General features: G+C 41.6%; 1 protein-coding gene across 1 annotated transcript; it reads right to left on the reverse strand.

The window, feature by feature from the left end:
• Window positions 1–812: 812 nt before the first annotated feature.
• Window positions 813–19173, reverse strand: atp6v0a2a (ATPase H+ transporting V0 subunit a2a). Its single transcript, XM_084935119.1, has 20 exons — window positions 18455–19173; window positions 18085–18163; window positions 17784–17881; window positions 15913–16050; window positions 15463–15560; window positions 15215–15341; window positions 9121–9203; window positions 8943–9036; window positions 8660–8872; window positions 8054–8204; window positions 7801–7940; window positions 7558–7715; window positions 7373–7463; window positions 7170–7288; window positions 5511–5721; window positions 5296–5415; window positions 5093–5212; window positions 4719–4836; window positions 4408–4579; window positions 813–1878 (listed from the first exon to the last, which is right to left on the reverse strand). The coding sequence occupies exons 1-20, from the start codon at window positions 18563–18565 to the stop codon at window positions 1776–1778; spliced, it is 2544 nt and encodes an 847-aa protein (XP_084791245.1). The 5' UTR covers window positions 18566–19173; the 3' UTR covers window positions 813–1775.
• Window positions 19174–19222: the final 49 nt, after the last annotated feature.

Genomic DNA, 19222 nt, shown 5'->3' on the forward strand with positions numbered 1-19222 from the left:
AGGTATTAATTTTTTGCATTTGCCTTTTTAATTAAATACATACTCACCAGCATTAGAACTGCCTTAATTCTTCACTGAATAGATTCAACACGTTGCTGGAAACATCCCACGCAGATTTCGATCCATGTTGACATGTTGCTGCAGATTTATTGCTCAGTTTTGATTCAGTTTTTATCTGAAGTCGCATCCAGTGTGGTCTTCTGCTGTCGTCCATCTGCTTCAAGGTTCAATATGCTGTACATCCAAAAGTGCTCTTGTGCATACCCTGGCTGTAATAAGTGGTTACAAGTGTTTTCCTGTTAGTCTGAAGCAGTCTGGACATTCTCCTCTGACATTAAAAAAGGCATTTTCACTCAATGGGTGTTTTCTGTTTTTCAGTCCTGTATACCCTGGAGATGGTTGTTTGGCAAAATCCCACTACCCAAAAAAATAAATGCAAATGCAGTGTGGTCTACACCCCTAAATGGTTTAGTTTGCTGAAATTTGATTGGTTAGATTATTGTCTGTTGAAAAGGTGAGTGTATGTTTAAAGCTAGTCCTTTATTTGTATTATTAGTATTACTATAATATACCACCAAAATGACATATTATACACAAACAGATGCACATATTTGCATATATGCAAAATATTTCATTAAACATTAATTAGTTAATTATTTTGATTTATAGCTTTATTTTTCATAAGCTTATTAATCACTTCAGATTTTGACTAAAAATGACGTGAAGCAGGTTTTTAGTGTAATTAAACTGACATTTAAAAAAATTCCAGTAAAGTGTGTGCATCACAGAGCCAGTGAAATCACAACAAACACTTTTATTTTTGCTTGCATTTCTTGAAACCTTTATTTAACACGTCAAAATGGTAAAATATTCAACTATTATTGTACGGACGATAATTTAAATAAATACCATGATTAATTATCATTAACAAATGCAATAAGCGGTATCATCAAAGAAAGAAAGACCTAAGACTTTTTGTCTTTTTTTTCTGTAGTATTTCAGTGTTTTTTCTTCTTCTATAGATTACAGGGGAGGTTACATTTAAATAAATGCATTAATAAGCAAATAAGCAAACAGCAAAGTTGATTATTTTCATTTGGCATCATCGCAGTTATCTGTGAAAACTTTCAATTTGTACAATCATTTCTGCAAAGTGCGTTGTGACAGCCTCACAAAAAAGGGTTGCAATGGTTTAATTTGTCTTTAAATTTACTGCCTAAAAGTATTTCTTTCATCACAAGGAGAAGAAATTTAAAAAACAAACAAACCCAGAGGCATCCCATTATTAGATATCGTCATAAAAAAACAACAACAACAAAAAAAAAATCTCTATGGCACTACATCAGGATGCTTGATATGGTTTTTAGACGCTGCTGTAACATCTGAAACTTTACGTTGCACTGTATTAACTGTTTAAATACCATGTTGTAAGTAATGCAAAAACCAGTTTACACAGCACAGTGTAAATGAAATATTTAAATCAAACCCAACTGGTGCGATGAGTAGTGCTGAGCAATGTTTCACCTACAAAACCCAAATAGCAGAACAAGGACCGCGAGCCTCTGTATACTCAGAAGTCTGCTGGGTGCAGTAGTAAGGCAGTCAGCACAGCCGATAACATTTAAAAACTGTTGTGGTGAAAAACGCTGCTACAAGAATGACTTTCAAATCAATTGTCTTGAAGGTTTGTTTATCACAGTGCGAATTGTTCCAACTTCCAGTAACCTTCCCAACTGTAAAGTCTGTTTCCAGTCATATCCGGTAATTCAGAGGTTTCAAAGCAAGCCGTCTTGCTCAAAAACGGACGGCAGCAGGGAGAAGTCGAAGGGCACAAACTTGACACCGGTCCCGTGGTAGAATTTGTTCTGAAACTCCACCCTGAGATCAAACAGAAAAGCGAGAGAGATCACTTTAACAAAGCTGGACTAATTAACGATGAAGGCACACTTGATTTTCAACTCAGTATTATCATAACTGATGCTTTTACTTTATAGCTAAATAACAGGCATGATCATATCATTCAACTTATCTGCTGCTTTAATAGTGAAGACACGTGAGCTTCCAGTTCAGCTACATGAAAATGAAAGAACTGAAGAAAATAATATTTGCATGTTTTCATGGGTAAACAGGTGAATACATTCACATGTGTTTCTAGCAGTCATAGCAATGATTACTGGTTTGATATTATTATATTTGTAGTCTTCCCACTGTTTCCCTGTCTTGTTTGTATGCTCTATGTTATTACGTTTAGGGCTAGTCTTGTCTCCAGTGTTTTCTTTTGTTTATTTCCTGTCTGAAGCTTTCTTTCACCTCTTGCACTAGTTTAACTTCCTGCTTCATGATTATCTGCCCTAACTGTCTTCAGCTGTGTGTAATTACTTTCATTTGTGTCTCATTTCTCTTGTTTACCATCCCGAATTAATCCTCCGTGTACACTCAGCCCTGTCTTCCTTATTATTTTCACTGGATTTTCCTCCTGTGAGCCTTTTGACTCCAGAACTATCTTGATTCACAGCTGATTTTTGGCTTTTTGCTGTTTAGTTCATGGCTTGTACTTATTTTAAATTGTGTTTTTAGTTTGTATTTGGGTCCAAAAATGAAAGGCTGACAGTTACAGTCTACAGCATCATAGTAAACTCAGTCTTACACTCAACATTAAGGAAACTGTAAGTTTGCCTCTTCTTTAAGGCTCAATGACTTAACAAAACAAAAAACAACAACAACAACAACAATAAAAAAAAAAGTCCCTGCATTAAGACTTCTTTGAGGTTATTTCATGCCGGAAAAAGTTTCCTGACATCTTCACGTGTAAGTTAATGTTTCAGCTCTTGTTCAAAACCAAAAGCTACATCAACCAAGCCTCTTATAATGATTCACAAATGAAAAGGAGATTAAAAATGTTAGACAATCATTATTTCAAAAGATTGTTGATCATAAACTCATCATGAAGCTACAGTGACAGAGCTTGTGTGACGTGGAGCTGTGCAGCCTACAAAGCTGACCACTAAAGGAGATAGAGCTTTTGCCACAGAGGCCCACAGACTGGAACTTTCTCTAATCTAAAATCTGTGGACTCTGTACTTTCTTTAAAAAAGCAGATAAAAATGCATCTTTTAAAACTTGCCTAGTAACTTTTTATTTTTGTACGTTTTTGTTGTTCATCATTTTTTTGCTGTGAAGCACTTTGTGATATTTGTCTTGATAGGTGCTATATAAATACAATTTTTTACTTCCTTACATAATCAGGCTTATATGAGTTTTTAGCTCAAGAACACAAACAAATAGTACCACTACCTCTGCGCTCTTATACGAGATATTTAAACTCATTTGGGAAAACAGCCTTTTCTGTTGGTTGGTGACTTTAAGCTTGTACTGTTTTTTGTTAATTGTGTTAATTTTTAAGTATTTTAAACGCCTAGGCTTTAGGGCAGGAGTGCCAATCTCATTTAACATTGCAGGCCACATTGATCTTAAGTGGGTCAGACCAATGAAACTCCCCTTTCTGTCAGTGTGAGGAAGTTTAACTACATATTGGATTGCTCAGATATCTTGATATATGAAAAAGAAGTGCAATTTTAACAGTCTATCACTGTTTTTTCTACATGATAACAAATGTTCATGTAGTAAATGAAAGACATCTGTCAGCAGAACTCTTTGGGATATAAATTAGAAATAAATGTGTTAAGTTATAAAAAAAAAGTTCTGGTAGCTTATTGGTAATTAAATTGTTTATCTATACTTCATTACTTTGGTGTAGCATAAATGGACATAGGGGAAGACTTTGTCAGGCTCACTGAGAGGTTTTGGAAAATGTGAAGGGTCAAATTTTTTAAAACATCTCTTTCAGTGAGGTTAGAGTCTTTCAGGCCAATTCTGGTCCCTGGGCCTTATGTTTGACACTGCAGCTCTAGGGACTGGCACTGAAATGTAGCTATATTATGTATAAATATCCCATCAATGCTTTGGTTTGTGGTGTTGCTCATGCTAGGTTCATCAACATAAGTAGGGGCCAACCTACACATTACACCTACAGGAGCTGCTCAGTCGCACATGCCATGAAGCTCCCAGTGCACAGTTTTTGTGCTGGTGTTAATATCAGACGAGGTTTGGAACTCTGCAGTTACTGAGTCAGAGAGTGTCGGTGGTTCCACTATGAAGTAATACATCTTTCAGTTGATCGTGAAATTCAGCGAGACTGTAGAACGACCCATTCTTTCACACGTTTGCAAAAACAGACTGCATGATCATGGGACATGAATTTATACACCTGTGGCAGTGTGACAAAAAACATCTAAATTCAAAGGTTAAGAAGTATGGTCCACTTTTGTTTATATAGTTTATCTGTCTGTATGAAGAAAACTCACATACAGATTAGCCAGTGCAATAAACAGGAGCACGCAGCCTCACCAGTGAAGTCGGAGAGCGTGGAGGAACGCTGATAAGCCTTCCATGACAAGCAGGATAGACACCGTAAGCGTGGCGAAGAGGCCGAACACAGGGACCAAAAGCACTACACCGACTTTTGTGGTGATCCTGAAACCCAGGCGCATTACCATGTCCCACAGCACCTCCGACAGCTCTGAAGCCGACAGAAACAGCGCACAACAAACGAGATTTACAAAAATGAAGGCGTACCAAATGTCGAGAAATGCATAGTAAGCAGAAAGAAAGAGGCACAGGCAGCTCGTGGGAAGACGGCTTGACCTGAATGCACTTACGGGCATGAGCCAGGCTGAGTGCCCAGAGACGCAGGTAGGACGCAGTGTTGGAAATGCAGCCCAGGCAGTACTCTATGGTGTGAATGACCTGGTGCAGCAGCACATCTGCAAAGTCAAACTGCAAAACAGTTCAGATTATGTATAAAATATTAAGCCTAATTCCTACTGTTAAAAAAGGTTAGGATTTATTAACGTATGCTGTAATGCTGGTACTGAATTAGCTCCACTGGTGGCCCTGTTCTGCTGCCCTACTTTGTCTTGTCTAATGCTGAATACCACAGGTACAATTAGCAAGGTGGATAGAAAAATGAAGACACACTGAATCACACTTAAACCGACAGATTCCTTAATGTAAGAGATCATTTTTCTCTGACCTCTTTGGGAAGAGCTTCTCTGTTGGTCACTTCATCAAGTCCCTCCTCTTCATCATCATCATCATAGGATGGTGCTGTGGAGCCGTCATCCTCGCTTACACGCCTCACCCTCTCATAACCCTGAGGTGTGGTAACAAATACTATTTTTAGGTACTGAATAAAGATCCAAAATAACAGACTGCGGTATTTTGGACTAGACTCACTCTGCGTCTGCGCAGGCCTTTGCCTCCACGGTAGAGCCAATACAAGTAGAGAGGTTTTCCGAACAGCAGCACAGGAACTGACAGCATCGCTATGACAAGTAGGAAGATTTGCAGGCCAATCTGTGGAAGCAAGGCGGCATGCTTAAACTCATGCTATAATCAGTATCCACCCGAATAGAAGCCGATCGACAGATTATTATTACCAGGACACATACCTGCCCTGGGTATAGACGAGTGATATCCTTCCCCTGCATGACAAACATGTTGATGAAGTGGATGAGGATGCTGGGCGCCTGGCTGGAGTAACGTGCATCAAACATCAACCACTTGTATAAAATCATGAAAACCAAATAGCCAAAGAGACACAGCAGGAAGAGCAGCTCAGGAAGAAACAGCAGGTAGACGTTGAACTTCTGTCGGAAGTGCCTGAAGGGAGAAAAAGTGTACAGGGATAAAAGAAAAAGTGTTATGACTTAATGTAAACAAAAAAAATAAAGTAGTTTGTGAGTAATAAGACCATAGCAGGAATGCTATGTGTGTGTCACTGCCTGCACACGTGTGCTGATGTGATGCAGAAACGGCAATACTGCAGCTTTTTATTGTATTCTACAGCTTAGTAATATTCTTTGGTTTCTGAGTTGCCACCACTTTAAATCTCAAAGATCGTCACTGGGATGTGAATCTACTCAGATTCACATCCCACGAGGCACTGAAAGAAAAGAATTCCAGGTATGATTCCTAGCCATCATCTTCCAGCAGAACTGTGATCACCAAACTTCATTACTTCTTTGTCAACATGGCCTGGTAGCAGAAGATGATGATGATGATGATGAGATAGCCTTTATTTTTCAGTTGCAGGTCTTTTGCCCACAACCGAGATGACAGACCTTGCCAACCGTACATACAATACACAAACATCACATTGGGGAGACAGGTCAGGCTAGGGTAGCAAGGGGAAAAAAACATCGAAATGTGTAACACAAAAGGATAATACAGGAATGCACAGATATCAACACACCATAGCACAATAAACACAGACAAGCAACATGGGAGAGTGTTCCAGTGTGTACAGCTGATCTGGGACCGCTGCAATCTTCGATTGCGCCTCCAGCTGATCCGGTGTCCACATCGGATGGGAGGTAAGCATGGGAGGAGGCGTTGGATTCGGGGTAGGGAGGGTGATAGTGAGGGCGTATCAGTGTACGTGTTTCGTGCGTGTACATGTGTGTGTGTGTGTGTGTGTATCCTGTGTTCAGCTGAGAGAAAGTGTCACCACGCTCGGTTAAGCGTCAGTCAACAGTCTCCAGTGGACCCAGGCGGCCTTGAAGGAGGTACAAAGAGTTCTGACAACAATCCTGTTATCATGGGAAGAATTTGTTGTTCCAGTCAGCTTCAACCTTGGCAGGCCTTCAGCTGGCACCAGGGGGGCCGCATGAGTGAAGATGGTGGGATTTTGAACAGCTGTAGATGCTTCTTGTTCTTCGATAAGCCAGGTCCAAGCCAGCTCCAATCAGCCCGAACTCTGTTATCATGGTTCCAAATTGGTAGATGTCGTTCATTGTCCTCCATCAAGAGTGTCGCCAGACACACGACGCAACCGACCATCGAGTATCCGGCAGCAAACGTCTCCGCAGGACAATCGGGCTCTCCCAAGCCTAGCAGGGTGTCAATTCCATTACGGGACCAGTTGATCAAATCCATAATTCTTTAGGTTTTAGAGAACAAGACTGAGAAACTCTTTGAGGGTTAGAGTTAGACGAGACTAGACAAACACATAGAAGCAGCAGCAGGCAAGATAAGGGAGGGAGAGGGGAAAGATGTGAGAGCCAAAGAGGGAGATATATGAAGTAAAAACAATTTTCTGAGTCACTTACAAATGGTTGAAGACACTCAGAACCACACCGAAGCTCATGTGAATGACTCCGATGACAACTGACATCTTCATCTTGTAAGAGTTGAGGAAGGACAGACGGTTCACTGCCAGGTTCCATATCTGATGGTGTATTAAAAAGCATTTCAGTGAAAATGACAGAAGGAGGTTGTATTTTGAGTATGATGCCTAAGTGCAGTTACTCACAGGATCGATGCCAAATGGGTACGGTCCATTAAAAACACCACTGACATTAGGGTCTAATGTGAGCAAAGCATTTGTTTGGAGCGTTTTGTTTCTACAGAGTAAAAAGACGAAAATAAATTAGAAACAAGTAAAAGGACTTTGTGCACTGATATGTTTAAGTGTGTGCGTTTGCACTGATAACTCACGTCCACTGACTATGAGTGAACATAGCCTTGACGCTCCAGCCAGAGCCAAATATATTAAGAGACTTGGAGAAACAGTCGTTGTAAATGAGGCCGGTGTAGATGGAAAAAAGCCCCATCATCAGGATGATGTAGCGACCGCTGAAAAACGTAGCCCATATCTGAGAGCAATGAAAATGATAAGCCTAAGCTGATTTACGATACTCCAGCTCTGCATTATAGATGATCATAACAGGTCATTCCCACCTCATTACTGGAGCGTTTCTTCTTCTGCTTTTTTTCCATCAGCACCATCCACAAGGCGAAGAGGCTCATCACCATCCCGTGGCCGAGGTCACCAAACATCACAGCAAACAGAAACGGGAATGTGATGATGGTGTAGGGAGCTGTTGATGATGGAAACATGATCAGCTTATTTATTCTGAGCTCCTTTCGAAAGAAAACAAAGAGATGCTTTTGCTGCTATTCACAAAAACACTGTATGACTACTTCTTCTTACCTGGGCTTACCTCGCGATAGTCCCCCACCCCATAGGCCTCCACAATGCTCTGAAAACCAGCAGTAAACTTGTTGGATCTTAAGAGGGTGGGCGGAGTGTCAGTGCTCGGGATGCGATTTACAAAAGACGGTACGGTGGCGTCACCTTTTCTCTGATGATAAAAGACATACAACATCAACAGGGGACATTTTATAGACCTGTGATATTCTAAACCTTTCTGGCCCTTAACTTCATTATTATAGTCAGGTAATCACAGGAACATTTGTTCTTTTCTAGGTGAGAGATTTTATATTAAAGCAACCAAATAAGCCGAATAAAGCAGGAGGAATGGTACAAGAAGAGAAAAAAGTGCCTACTGAAGCAAAAACCTGGAAAAACAAATGCTGCAGATAATAATGCCAAGAGAAAAAAACAAGAAACATTTTGTTTTACAGTACGCAGAGTCCTCGGGGAAAACAGTGTGATTCAAACAATTCTAACTTATTAATTTAAATGTCAGACTATGGATAAAATTGTAAAATCTTACAATTTGGGGAGCATTAAAATTATTTTGCTTGAATAATAGCAATAAATATTCAGCGTTTAAACTCAGAACGTTGTACTCACTGAGCCTTCTTCTAGCGCCCCCCTCAGGTTCGCGAGGTCACTGACGGGACACCACACCTCGGCAATCAGACACTTGTTGGTGACATCGAAGCTGCAGAGGTTGAGGATGTGATAGATGGCTTTCATCTTTTTCACCTGCACCACCCAGGTATAGACCGATTCTGAGGCCTTCTGCAGAACCTGCCTCAAGTAGTCTTCAGTGCGATGAAGCACCTGCAGGAAACAGCAGTTAACTACAAGCTAGCTCTGAACTTGCGATGATTAAAAAGGGCTTCAGTCCTACATTGTTAAGGTCTTGGATGCGCGTCCTTAAGCTGTCCAACACATCGGCTCGCTCCTCATCATTCTCAGGGTGTGGATAAAGGTGGCAGTGGTAACTGAGGGAAACAAAGGCAGATGTCCAGGCTGATAATGATGGAGAATATAGTGACTATTAAAGGGTAAAGCTGGCTAATTCTTACCAATCGCAGATTTTTTGCACTTTCTGTCCAATTTGGTCTCCCCAGAACGAGATGAGAAACACCACACTTTTGCTTATCTCACCCTGAAACAACACATGTAACTGTTGGCATGATGACATTGTATATAATTTGGATTATTTCTTTATCTTGTCAAGATCCATGTCATGATTGTAAATTGTTTAAGCTGTACATTACTTTGTTTGTTTTTTGTAGTCAACGTTTTGGTGCTTTTATTTTGAAAGTCAAGTTCGCTTACAAGTTGCGCTAGTTTCCTCTTTGGGTACAACGAAGAAAAACACCTGTAAGCGCGCAGAAAGGATGGTTTTTATTGAAAGACATGTTAAGTGGACTTTAACTACACACGGTTAAACGGTTAAAGGAAACCTCAGAAGAACGGCGGCTAATTCCCTTTTTGCAGCATGCAGCCAACGAGGTATTTATTTATTTATCGTGTTTGTTGTACAGTGTTTTTACTGCTGTGTCTTACGCTGAGTTTTATTTTGTTAATGCTGTATAGTTTTCACGGTGGCTTTGGAGAGAAGTCTTCAAATAAACCAGTGACAGAAAACCACTTGCGTCTGCCTGTGCTTCGAGGGAATTATAGTGAAAACTCGGACTGTTCGTCGACGCAAGCGGCCACTAATTGACAATGTGGCAACTTCAAAGCATCAGCGGGCTTGTTACTACATGTCTACAGCGCAGCGGAGCTGACAAGAATGGGCAGATAAGCTGAAAGTACTATATGCATATGGTGATATGACACATGCACAAGTATTAAAGGGCAGTGTTTTAAGGAAAGGTGTTTAAGTTAAGTGGCCTAAGAAGGGACTTTTGCAAACATTGCTAAAGAATACTGTGATTGATAACTACCGTGGTGTATAGTACATCTTGTTTTGGTGTGTAAGCTAAAACTTTTGAAGATTTTAAGGTAAAAGTGCATTTGGGAAGCAATAAGTGAAGGTTTTGGATGTAAATTCTTGAACTGTTTTGAAGTTTATTATCAGGTGTATTTTTGTAAGATAACACTTCCATTTGAACTGTGTTATTTTTGTGCCATTTACATATGAGTAAGTGTTAAACATTGAGGTGAAACATTATAAGTGATGTCACAGGTCTTTCTGCAGATGTCCAGCGTGTCTATGAAGAGCTACGAAAGATCTCTGCTCCAGACCAGGTCACGCGTCGTAGAGTGGATCGGTGTGTAGAGATTTCTACATTTGTTGCATCCAGAGCCTCAAGTAGGTTGCATGGAAGGTTTCCAGAAAAGGAGGAGCAAGACTGGCCAGAAGCAGGCTCTCTCTTTAATTCAAGCACCTGCAATTCAGGTTCTGTTGCTTCCATTTTGAAAGGCACCTCAGTACTTTCAAGCAGGTCTTCTGCAAGGCGACAAGATGCTGCTGCTGATGTTGCTGCAAGTCAGGCTGTTCTTAAAGTGTTACAAGAACAAGAAAAAGAACAGTTAGAAATCGAGCATCTAGAAGCTGAAGCTAAGAAAAAGATAGCTGAGCAGGAGGCAGCAGCAGTAAAACGTCGGTTAGAAAGAGAGGCAGAAGAGGTAAAACGAAGAATGCAGAGAGAGGAAGAAGAAGCTAAAATTAAGGCTCAACTAGAGGAAGAGCACGTAGCTCTACAAAGGACTCTGGAGGAAAAGCGGAGAAAATTACAGCATCTGGAGGCAATGAAGGATCTCAGTGCAGCAAAGGCGAGAATGCTGGTGTACAATCAAGAGAATGACAAAGAGGAAGAGCAAAAGGACGTACTGCAACCTGAGATTGTAGTGGATAATAAAGTTTGTGCTCCCACAGGCTCTTTGCCCCAGTGTATGCCTCCTGCACCACAAGTTGTGACCACTTCTTCAAATGACAGTACTGCAGAACTTGTCAAAGTGCTGGCAGGAGCTTTAAGTGCCAACCGAATTCCAATTCCTGAACCTACAGTATTCAGTGGGGATCCATTGAAATACAGTGACTGGAAAATCTCCTTTGAAACGCTGATTGACCAGAAGAGCATTCAAGACAAGGAGAAAATCTACTACCTTCGCCGGTATGTAAGTGGACAAGCTAAGAAAGCAATCGATGGCTATTTCCTTCTTGGAACTGAATCAGCCTATGCTGCCGCAGTTGAGATTTTGGAGGAAAGATATGGAAACCCATTCACAATTGCAAAGGCATATAGAGACAAGCTTCAGACATGGCCCAAGATAGGCTCCAAGGACAGCTTTGAACTCAGAGAGTTTTCTGACTTTCTCCGTAGTTGTGAAGCCGCCATGGTCCATATTAAGGCACTGGAAATCTTGAATGACTGTAATGAAAACAGAAAAATTTTGTCAAAATTACCAGATTGGCTAACAGCAAGATGGAATAGACAAGTTATTGAAATAGAAGAAGCGACTAATCAATTTCCCTCCTTCAGCCAATTTGTGAAGTTCTTGACAAGAGAGGTGAAAATTTCTTGCAACCCTCTCACATCGCTGCAGGCACTGAAACAAGATGAAGCTGAAAAAACCAAATCCTCAAGACATTTCAACTTTGCAGCAAAGACACTCATCACAAGTTCCAGTGAAAAATATGCTGATACATGTCTTTTCTGCAAAAGGACTGGGCATACATTGCACCAATGCAGGAAGTTCGGGGAGAAAGCAGTTAATGATAGAATTAAATTCATTCAAATGGAAAAGTTGTGCTTTGGTTGTCTGAAGTACGGTCATCACTCAAAGAGTTGCATCAGTAGGAGTGTTTGTGACAAGTGCCAGAAGCGTCATCCTACTTGTTTGCACGAAGAACGAACCAAAGAGAAGCAAAAACCACCACAGGCCAAGAAAAATCGGAATCATGAAACTTCGAGTGAGGTTCACAAAGAAGTACAACTAGCACAGGATTACGAAATGACCAGAACTGCTACTTCAAATACAGTAATGCTTCATGGAGCTAAAATACAAACAGCTGCAATAGTTCCAGTGTGGCTTTCCTGCACAACACAACCAGCACAAGAAGTCCTTGTGTATGCTTTATTGGATTCGCAGAGTGACACAACATTTGTGTTGAGTGAAGTAGCAGAAACCTTACAGATAAATAGAGAGCAAGTCAAGCTTAAGCTTTCTACCATGACGTCAAGAACTACAGTTGTGAGTTCTCTAAGAGTAAGTAACCTACAAGTCCGTGGCTTTTACTCCAACAAGAGAATCTCCTTACCACCAGTGTACACGTGTGATTTCATCCCAGCTAACAGAACTCACATCCCAACCAATGAAACTGCAGAGGCGTGGCCCCATCTAGTACACTTACAGTCAGAAATTGCACCTCTGCAGGACTGTGAAGTGGGTCTGCTTATCGGATATGACTGTTCACAAGCCCTGCTTCCGAGAGAAGTTGTGTCTGGCAAAGAGAACGAGCCTTATGCGCAACGTACAGACCTTGGATGGAGTATTGTTGGTAATGGAAACCCCTGTGTTGATTATGGGGACGCAATCGGAATCAGTCATCGCATAGTAGTGAGACAAGTGATACCAGATGTTGAGTCTTCTGTCAACCTCAAAAGGGTAGTGCATTATGTGAGCCAAACCAAAGTAAAGGAAGTAACTCCTTCAGACATCATAAGGGTCTTGGAATCAGACTTCTCAGAAAGAACTGGAGATGATATTGTGTCTCAAGATGATCTCAAGTTCCTGACAAAGTTGAGAAAAAACATTGTGCAAAATGATACAGGTCTCTTTGAAATGCCACTTCCTGGCAGACAATGCAAGGTGGGTGAAATCAAGGAGGATGATCCTGAACTCCGCAAGCTGATTGTGTGTAACACAAAGTCAAAGGAAGACAGATCATTGTTGGATAACTTTAAGAAATTCTCTGACTGGTCAAGGTTATTGAGAGCAGTTGCCAGACTGAAACGATACATCAGAATGCACAAAGGTATTCAGCAAAGAACAAGTGATAGCACAAGTCTAGAGGAGAGAAAAGAAGCAGAACTTGTTATTATCAAGTTGGTTCAGGAAGAAGCATTCTCAGATGAGAGAAAGAGCTTGGAGCTAAAGACAATAGTTGAAAACAGTCCACTGTGCAAGTTAAATCCTTTCTTGGATGAAGAAGGGATCTTAAGAGTGGGAGGACGTTTAAGTCAAGCCACGTTGCACCCTCATGTGAAGCACCCAGCAATTCTGCCAAAAAATAGCCACGTAGCAGTTTTACTAATCAAGCATTTTCACGAAAGAATCCATCATCAAGGACGTGGAATGACAATGAACGAACTGAGAGCAAATGGTTGGTGGATCCTGGGATGCAGCGGTGCAGTTTCATCACATATTTTTAAATGTGTGACCTGCAGGAAGTACAGAAGATCCACTGAAGAGCAAAAAATGGGTGACTTGCCACAAGATAGGACAGAAACAACACCGCCTTTTACTTACGTTGGCATGGACTGCTTTGGTCCAATCTATGTTAAGGAAGGAAGAAAGACTCTCAAAAGATATGGTCTTTTGTTTACCTGTCTATGTTCAAGAGCCATACATATAGAAGTGGTTGATGACATGACAACTGATGCATTTCTCAATGCTTTAAGGGCATTCATTGCCATAAGAGGAAATGTTCGACAGCTAAGATCCAACCAAGGAACAAATTTTGTTGGTGCTAGGAGAGAGTTCATGGAGTTAATGAATGGAATGGATCAAGACAAGGCTAAGACTCTAGGATGTGAATTTCTCATGAACCCTCCAACAGCAAGCCATATGGGAGGTGTCTGGGAGCGTCAAATAAGGACTATAAGAAGTGTTCTTACCGCTATTCTCGATCAGTCATCTCAAAGGCTTGACTGCACCTCCTTAAGAACCTTTCTGTATGAGGTCATGGCTATCATCAACAGCAGACCACTCACGACTGAACATTTGAATGATCCATCAGGCCTTGAACCATTGACTCCAAACCACATCTTAACAATGAAGTCCAAGATCATTCTGCCCCCGCCTGGAGAGTTTGTCAAAGAAGATGTTTATCTTAGGAAAAGATGGCGTCGAGTGCAGTGTTTGGCTAATATGTTTTGGACTCGATGGAAGAAAGAATATCTTCTAAATTTACAAGAGCGACAAAAGTGGCGGAAGAACAGAAGGAACATCAAGGTTGACGACATTGTCCTTCTACAAGATGATCTGGCACCATGCAATGAGTGGAAGATGGCTAGAGTCACAGAAGTTTATCCAGGATCAGATAATCGAGTGAGGAGAATAAAGTTGCTCGTCAGTGATACACATGACAAAGGAGGGAGCCACACAGCTAAAACTGTTGTTCTTGAGAGACCTGTTCAAAGAGTGGTTACTCTCTTAGAAGCAGACTAAATGGTTGTTTGCAGGAAGTTACCTGACAAAGGGTTGATAACGAGAAGTCTTTGGTGATAAGTAGAAATGCTTGTTTGTAGAGACTATTTCATTAGGGAAATCCCACGTAAAGATTTGTGTGATTTGGTGGGAGTGTAACTGTTGGCATGATGACATTGTATATAATTTGGATTATTTCTTTATCTTGTCAAGATCCATGTCATGATTGTAAATTGTTTAAGCTGTACATTACTTTGTTTGTTTTTTGTAGTCAACGTTTTGGTGCTTTTATTTTGAAAGTCAAGTTCGCTTACAAGTTGCGCTAGTTTCCTCTTTGGGTAGAAGAAGAAAAACACCTGTAAGCGCACAGAAAGGATGGTTTTTATTGAAAGACATGTTAAGTGGACTTTAACTACACACGGTTAAACGGTTAAAGGAAACCTCAGAAGAACGGCGGCTAATTCCCTTTTTGCAGCATGCAGCCAACGAGGTATTTATTTATTTATCGTGTTTGTTGTACAGTGTTTTTACTGCTGTGTCTTACGCTGAGTTTTATTTTGTTAATGCTGTATAGTTTTCACGGTGGCTTTGGAGAGAAGTCTTCAAATAAACCAGTGACAGAAAACCACTTGCGTCTGCCTGTGCTTCGAGGGAATTATAACACAGTTCAGACCCGTTAACGCTAAAGTACTCATGCTGAGCTCACGCTAACAGAACACGTCAGCTAATTCTTACCTGCAGTGTAATTATTAGATTTCCTCACGACATTAAGACGACATTCAAACGACTTACAGTGTCAAGATCGGCCAGGTTTTCGTCCACTTCTGCGTAGCTGAGGATGGTGTAACCCTTACACACTCTCCACAACATCCGCTCAAAGGCCTCCACCTTCACCCGCTGGATCAGACCTGAAACAAACCTACAGCCAGGACAGGTCAGGTAAGGTTTTGCTTTTCTTTTTTCTTTTTAAAAATGTCCGTGGAAGAACTTTATGACATCTGGTCGAGTGGCTGTGAATACATAAATAATACGGAGCTCACCCGAGCTTGGCGCCGAGCCTCTGCATGCCAGTGGATCCTGTGACCGAGTCTGTCTCCATGGTGGGGAACTCTTCATACTGGTTACCAAGAGCCTCATGCTAATTATAAAAAGGAACATGTTTCATTTATGACGGCTTCCATCGAGTGCTCCTCGCACACTTCTAGCACACAAAGCTGATGTAATGTTCACACGCTGGACTGTAATGTTTACTCTCACAGCTGACTGTCTCACAGCCCGGGTGAGTCAGGTGGCGCTGGTAACAGCTGCACTGTGACCGTGTTATTAATTAAAGTCAGCATTAGTTCCAGCTCTGTCACCGAGGGAAATAAAACATGTCAGCGACAAGAAAACAAGATGCTGCCGGGGAGGCGAGGGTAGGCGCCTCGCCGAAGGAGCAAGGAGCAAGAAACTGATGCGAGAAAAGATCAAAGAGACGGAAACGCACTCACTCTGGAGCGGCTGTGGATGAAGGTCCGCGTGATCTTCAGCATGTGCGTGTATTCGGTGAGCTCGAGGAGGTTCCTCTGAAGCTTCTCTTTGTTCTTCGCCACCTCGCTCAGCTCCATCTCCAGCCTTTGAAGCTGCTCCTGAACATGACAAGGAACACGCCAAAAATAAATAAAAAATAAATGAATAAATCTACTCACAGTATTTTATTTCATTCAGGCAACCACGCCAGTGTGCAGGAAGCATGCGTGCAGCAGCGATGAGAGGCTTGTGCTTGTGACGCCGTGAAAGAGCGACCCATATTTGACTGTCTGTCATTTTAGACAGTCAGATATGGGTCAGCTGTGATTCGCTCCCAACTGCAACAATCAACAGCAGGCTCGGTCGGCTGCTGAGGCAGGAGGATTCGATTAAAGGCTGCACGCCTTGACAGCATTTTAGTAGCAAAAAAAGCAGTTCTCACATGAAACTGCTCACAACCCTTGTGGATTTCTGAGTAACCGGGTCATGGTTTGTGAAATGGCACATTGCTGCTTTTTAAAAAATATTATGATCATTTTTGTCACGTTGTGCGCTACCTAGTTTCTAGTTTATCTATGTGGAGAATATTTGCTTTTTGGGTGAGTGAACCTTTAGGTCTCAGTTCATCAGCTGAAAAACCTGTTCAGTTAACTTGGTGAACCAGCAGATTAAAGTCAAAGTTTATTTCTAAGACTGCATTTGCATAATAAAAGGAAGGGTACTCTGCTCGACTGGACCCGAAAGGAAAATGAGAAAAGTAGGTTTTCAAAAGTGTTTTAAAATGACTGAGAAACTGGGCAGCTCACTGCAAAAAGGCAGGTTGTGCCAACACTGAAAAGACTCGATCGCCTCTGCTTTCAAAGCCTGGCTCTAAGAGGAGCTGGCTCGTACACCTCTGTGCTCTGGCAGGATTGTAGGGTTTCAAAAGTTCAAACCACTGAGACTCTTAAAAACAAGAAATAAAATTTTAACTGGTTTTGGTAAATGGAGAGCCTAAACTGGAATATTGGGACCAATTTTCTACCATTTCGCCGCCGTGTATGCAGACGCAACCTTCACTTGAGTTATGTATAACACAAAACCCAACAATAAACATGTCATAATGGGCTACAGGCTGAAAATAAATGAAACTGTCATCAGCTGCAGTTAAGTGAATTCTATTCACTTCTATTGGTGGGATCGCTGAGACAAACTCGTGCTGTGCAGACAAACTTTATAGACTAGCTTAAATATGTCTGAAATATATCTACATGATGATGAGATGAACAAATCGTTTATCCAGCGATGGATAAACGACGAGAAAAAACAAATTGCTTTACTACAGTAGGATCTTTTAAACAGAGATATGAATGTCATATTTCTTTAACCCTCTCATGAGACTAAAATGGGCCAATGGGGTCATTTATGATAATCCTATGAGTAGTTCATGCCAGGCCTGAAGCTCTGGATCACATACAAAAAAAAAAATACAGGAATACTGTTTGTCCATGACTCTATATGTGCTTGTCATACCTATACAGTTTCCTTTATATACAACAGGTATTCCAGTGTAATTAATTAATAATAGTTTTCAATCAAAAAAACAAGAGGAATTCTGGCTCCTCACCATCACCTGAGCTATTTTCATCATCACCTCAAGTTTTCTGCAGCTCTGTTAGCCACTGTTCACAACAAAACATCACAATATAGCGTTTAGAGGCAGAAAGTTACAAGCCAATCAAAGCCTCTGATTAAAAAAACAAATGTCTAAATGTACTAGAGGGTCGAGTTCTGGAAAATCACTGAGTAGGGTATTAAAATGAATGTAAATCCTCCATTACCCCCACTTCCCAATATATTGGCATATACTCACCATGATCTCCAGGACCTGTCTTGGGGGTGGAGCAAGTGGACTCTCATCCTCCTGTGGAATGGCTATTTTAGCCTTCTGGATCTCCCTCAGGAGGTAGCCTGTGCACACAGATTTGCCGATTGTTTGTTTTTCATATTAATTAGAACTTAGCCATCAGAGGAAGCGGTGAAGCCTAAATCTCTGAGGGCAAACTTTTTACAAAGCACAGTCAACCACGACTTTCTTGCTACCCGAGTAAATTAACTGTACAGGTGCGTGCTCAGGGTTTGGAGCACGCATCCCAGGTGCTCTCCGTTCTTACCCAGAATCCTCTCCATCTCCTCGCATCTCTTGATTTCGCTGACGAAGCGCCGCTGGAATGAGCTGACACTTGGGTTGAGCTGAAACAAGAGGAGCATCACAAGTCAGACGGATGCAGATTACTGCATGATGCATAATAACATCATAGTGAGGTTCAGCAAGGTGATGTGTTTTTTTATATTATTAAAACTCTATCCTCCTCTTGCTGGCCAGGTATAGTCACTGTATATCATCTAGATAGATGCCCCGTCTTGCTCCCCTCCCTTAAATATGCATGCATAATCAATTAAATCGGTTGACAAAATGCAAATACTCTTTAAACTGGTGACACACATCTTCCATTCACGCAGTGAAGTGTTTTATCTACTTACATCTCGGAACTCGACCAGCCCCAGCTCTCCGAGCTCACTAATGCAGTCATATTCAGAGCCGGACTGCAGAAACAATTGCGCCAAGCACATCTCCTCACTCCTGAACACCATCTTTATCTGCCACACAGACAGATCCTCCTCCGCTGCCTCGTAATCTCCCCCCTGCCCCCCACGGTAGCCTACTGAACGCGGACGACGAGCCGTTCACTTCAAGCGAAAACACGACATCGCAACAAATCACCGAAATGAGCCCCTCAACCAATTAACTCGCCCCCGGGATTAATTAATGCATCCATATTAATAATTACGATTTTCACAAGAGGGGGGGTGGGACTGTCCTCATACTGCGCTGGTTTGTTTTTCAGCGGGAGGGTCGCCGGGTATCTACTGAATAAAGAGCAGCAAAACAAAGGAAGAAAGCTCCCCGATGCACCTTTTACGCGGAGCGATCGCGGAGAAAGGCGTCATCCTGAGGAATCTTTACCTCTGACACCTGTCATCATCACAGCGCAAAAACACAGAAAGACAAAGAAAAAACCCGAAAAACGACACAACACAGATGGAAACGAGCAACAGGCAAGCTAGAGGATAAATTATCAACCCGTCACGTAGACAAACGGGGCTAAAGGCGGCCTCGCCGGTTAAAAATAAGCCACAGTCAGAAATAGGCTACGGCCTTTATTCGCGCTACGTCGCCCGGCAATTGACACAGATTGCGTCCCCCGGGTTGCCAGGTACGGTCGCATCCTCTGAAATAATCCGTCTTTC

Source organism: Perissodus microlepis, chromosome 7 (assembly GCF_051167445.1).
Source record: "Perissodus microlepis isolate ML-2025 ecotype Zambia chromosome 7, ASM5116744v1, whole genome shotgun sequence".
Taxonomy (NCBI): domain Eukaryota; kingdom Metazoa; phylum Chordata; class Actinopteri; order Cichliformes; family Cichlidae; genus Perissodus; species Perissodus microlepis.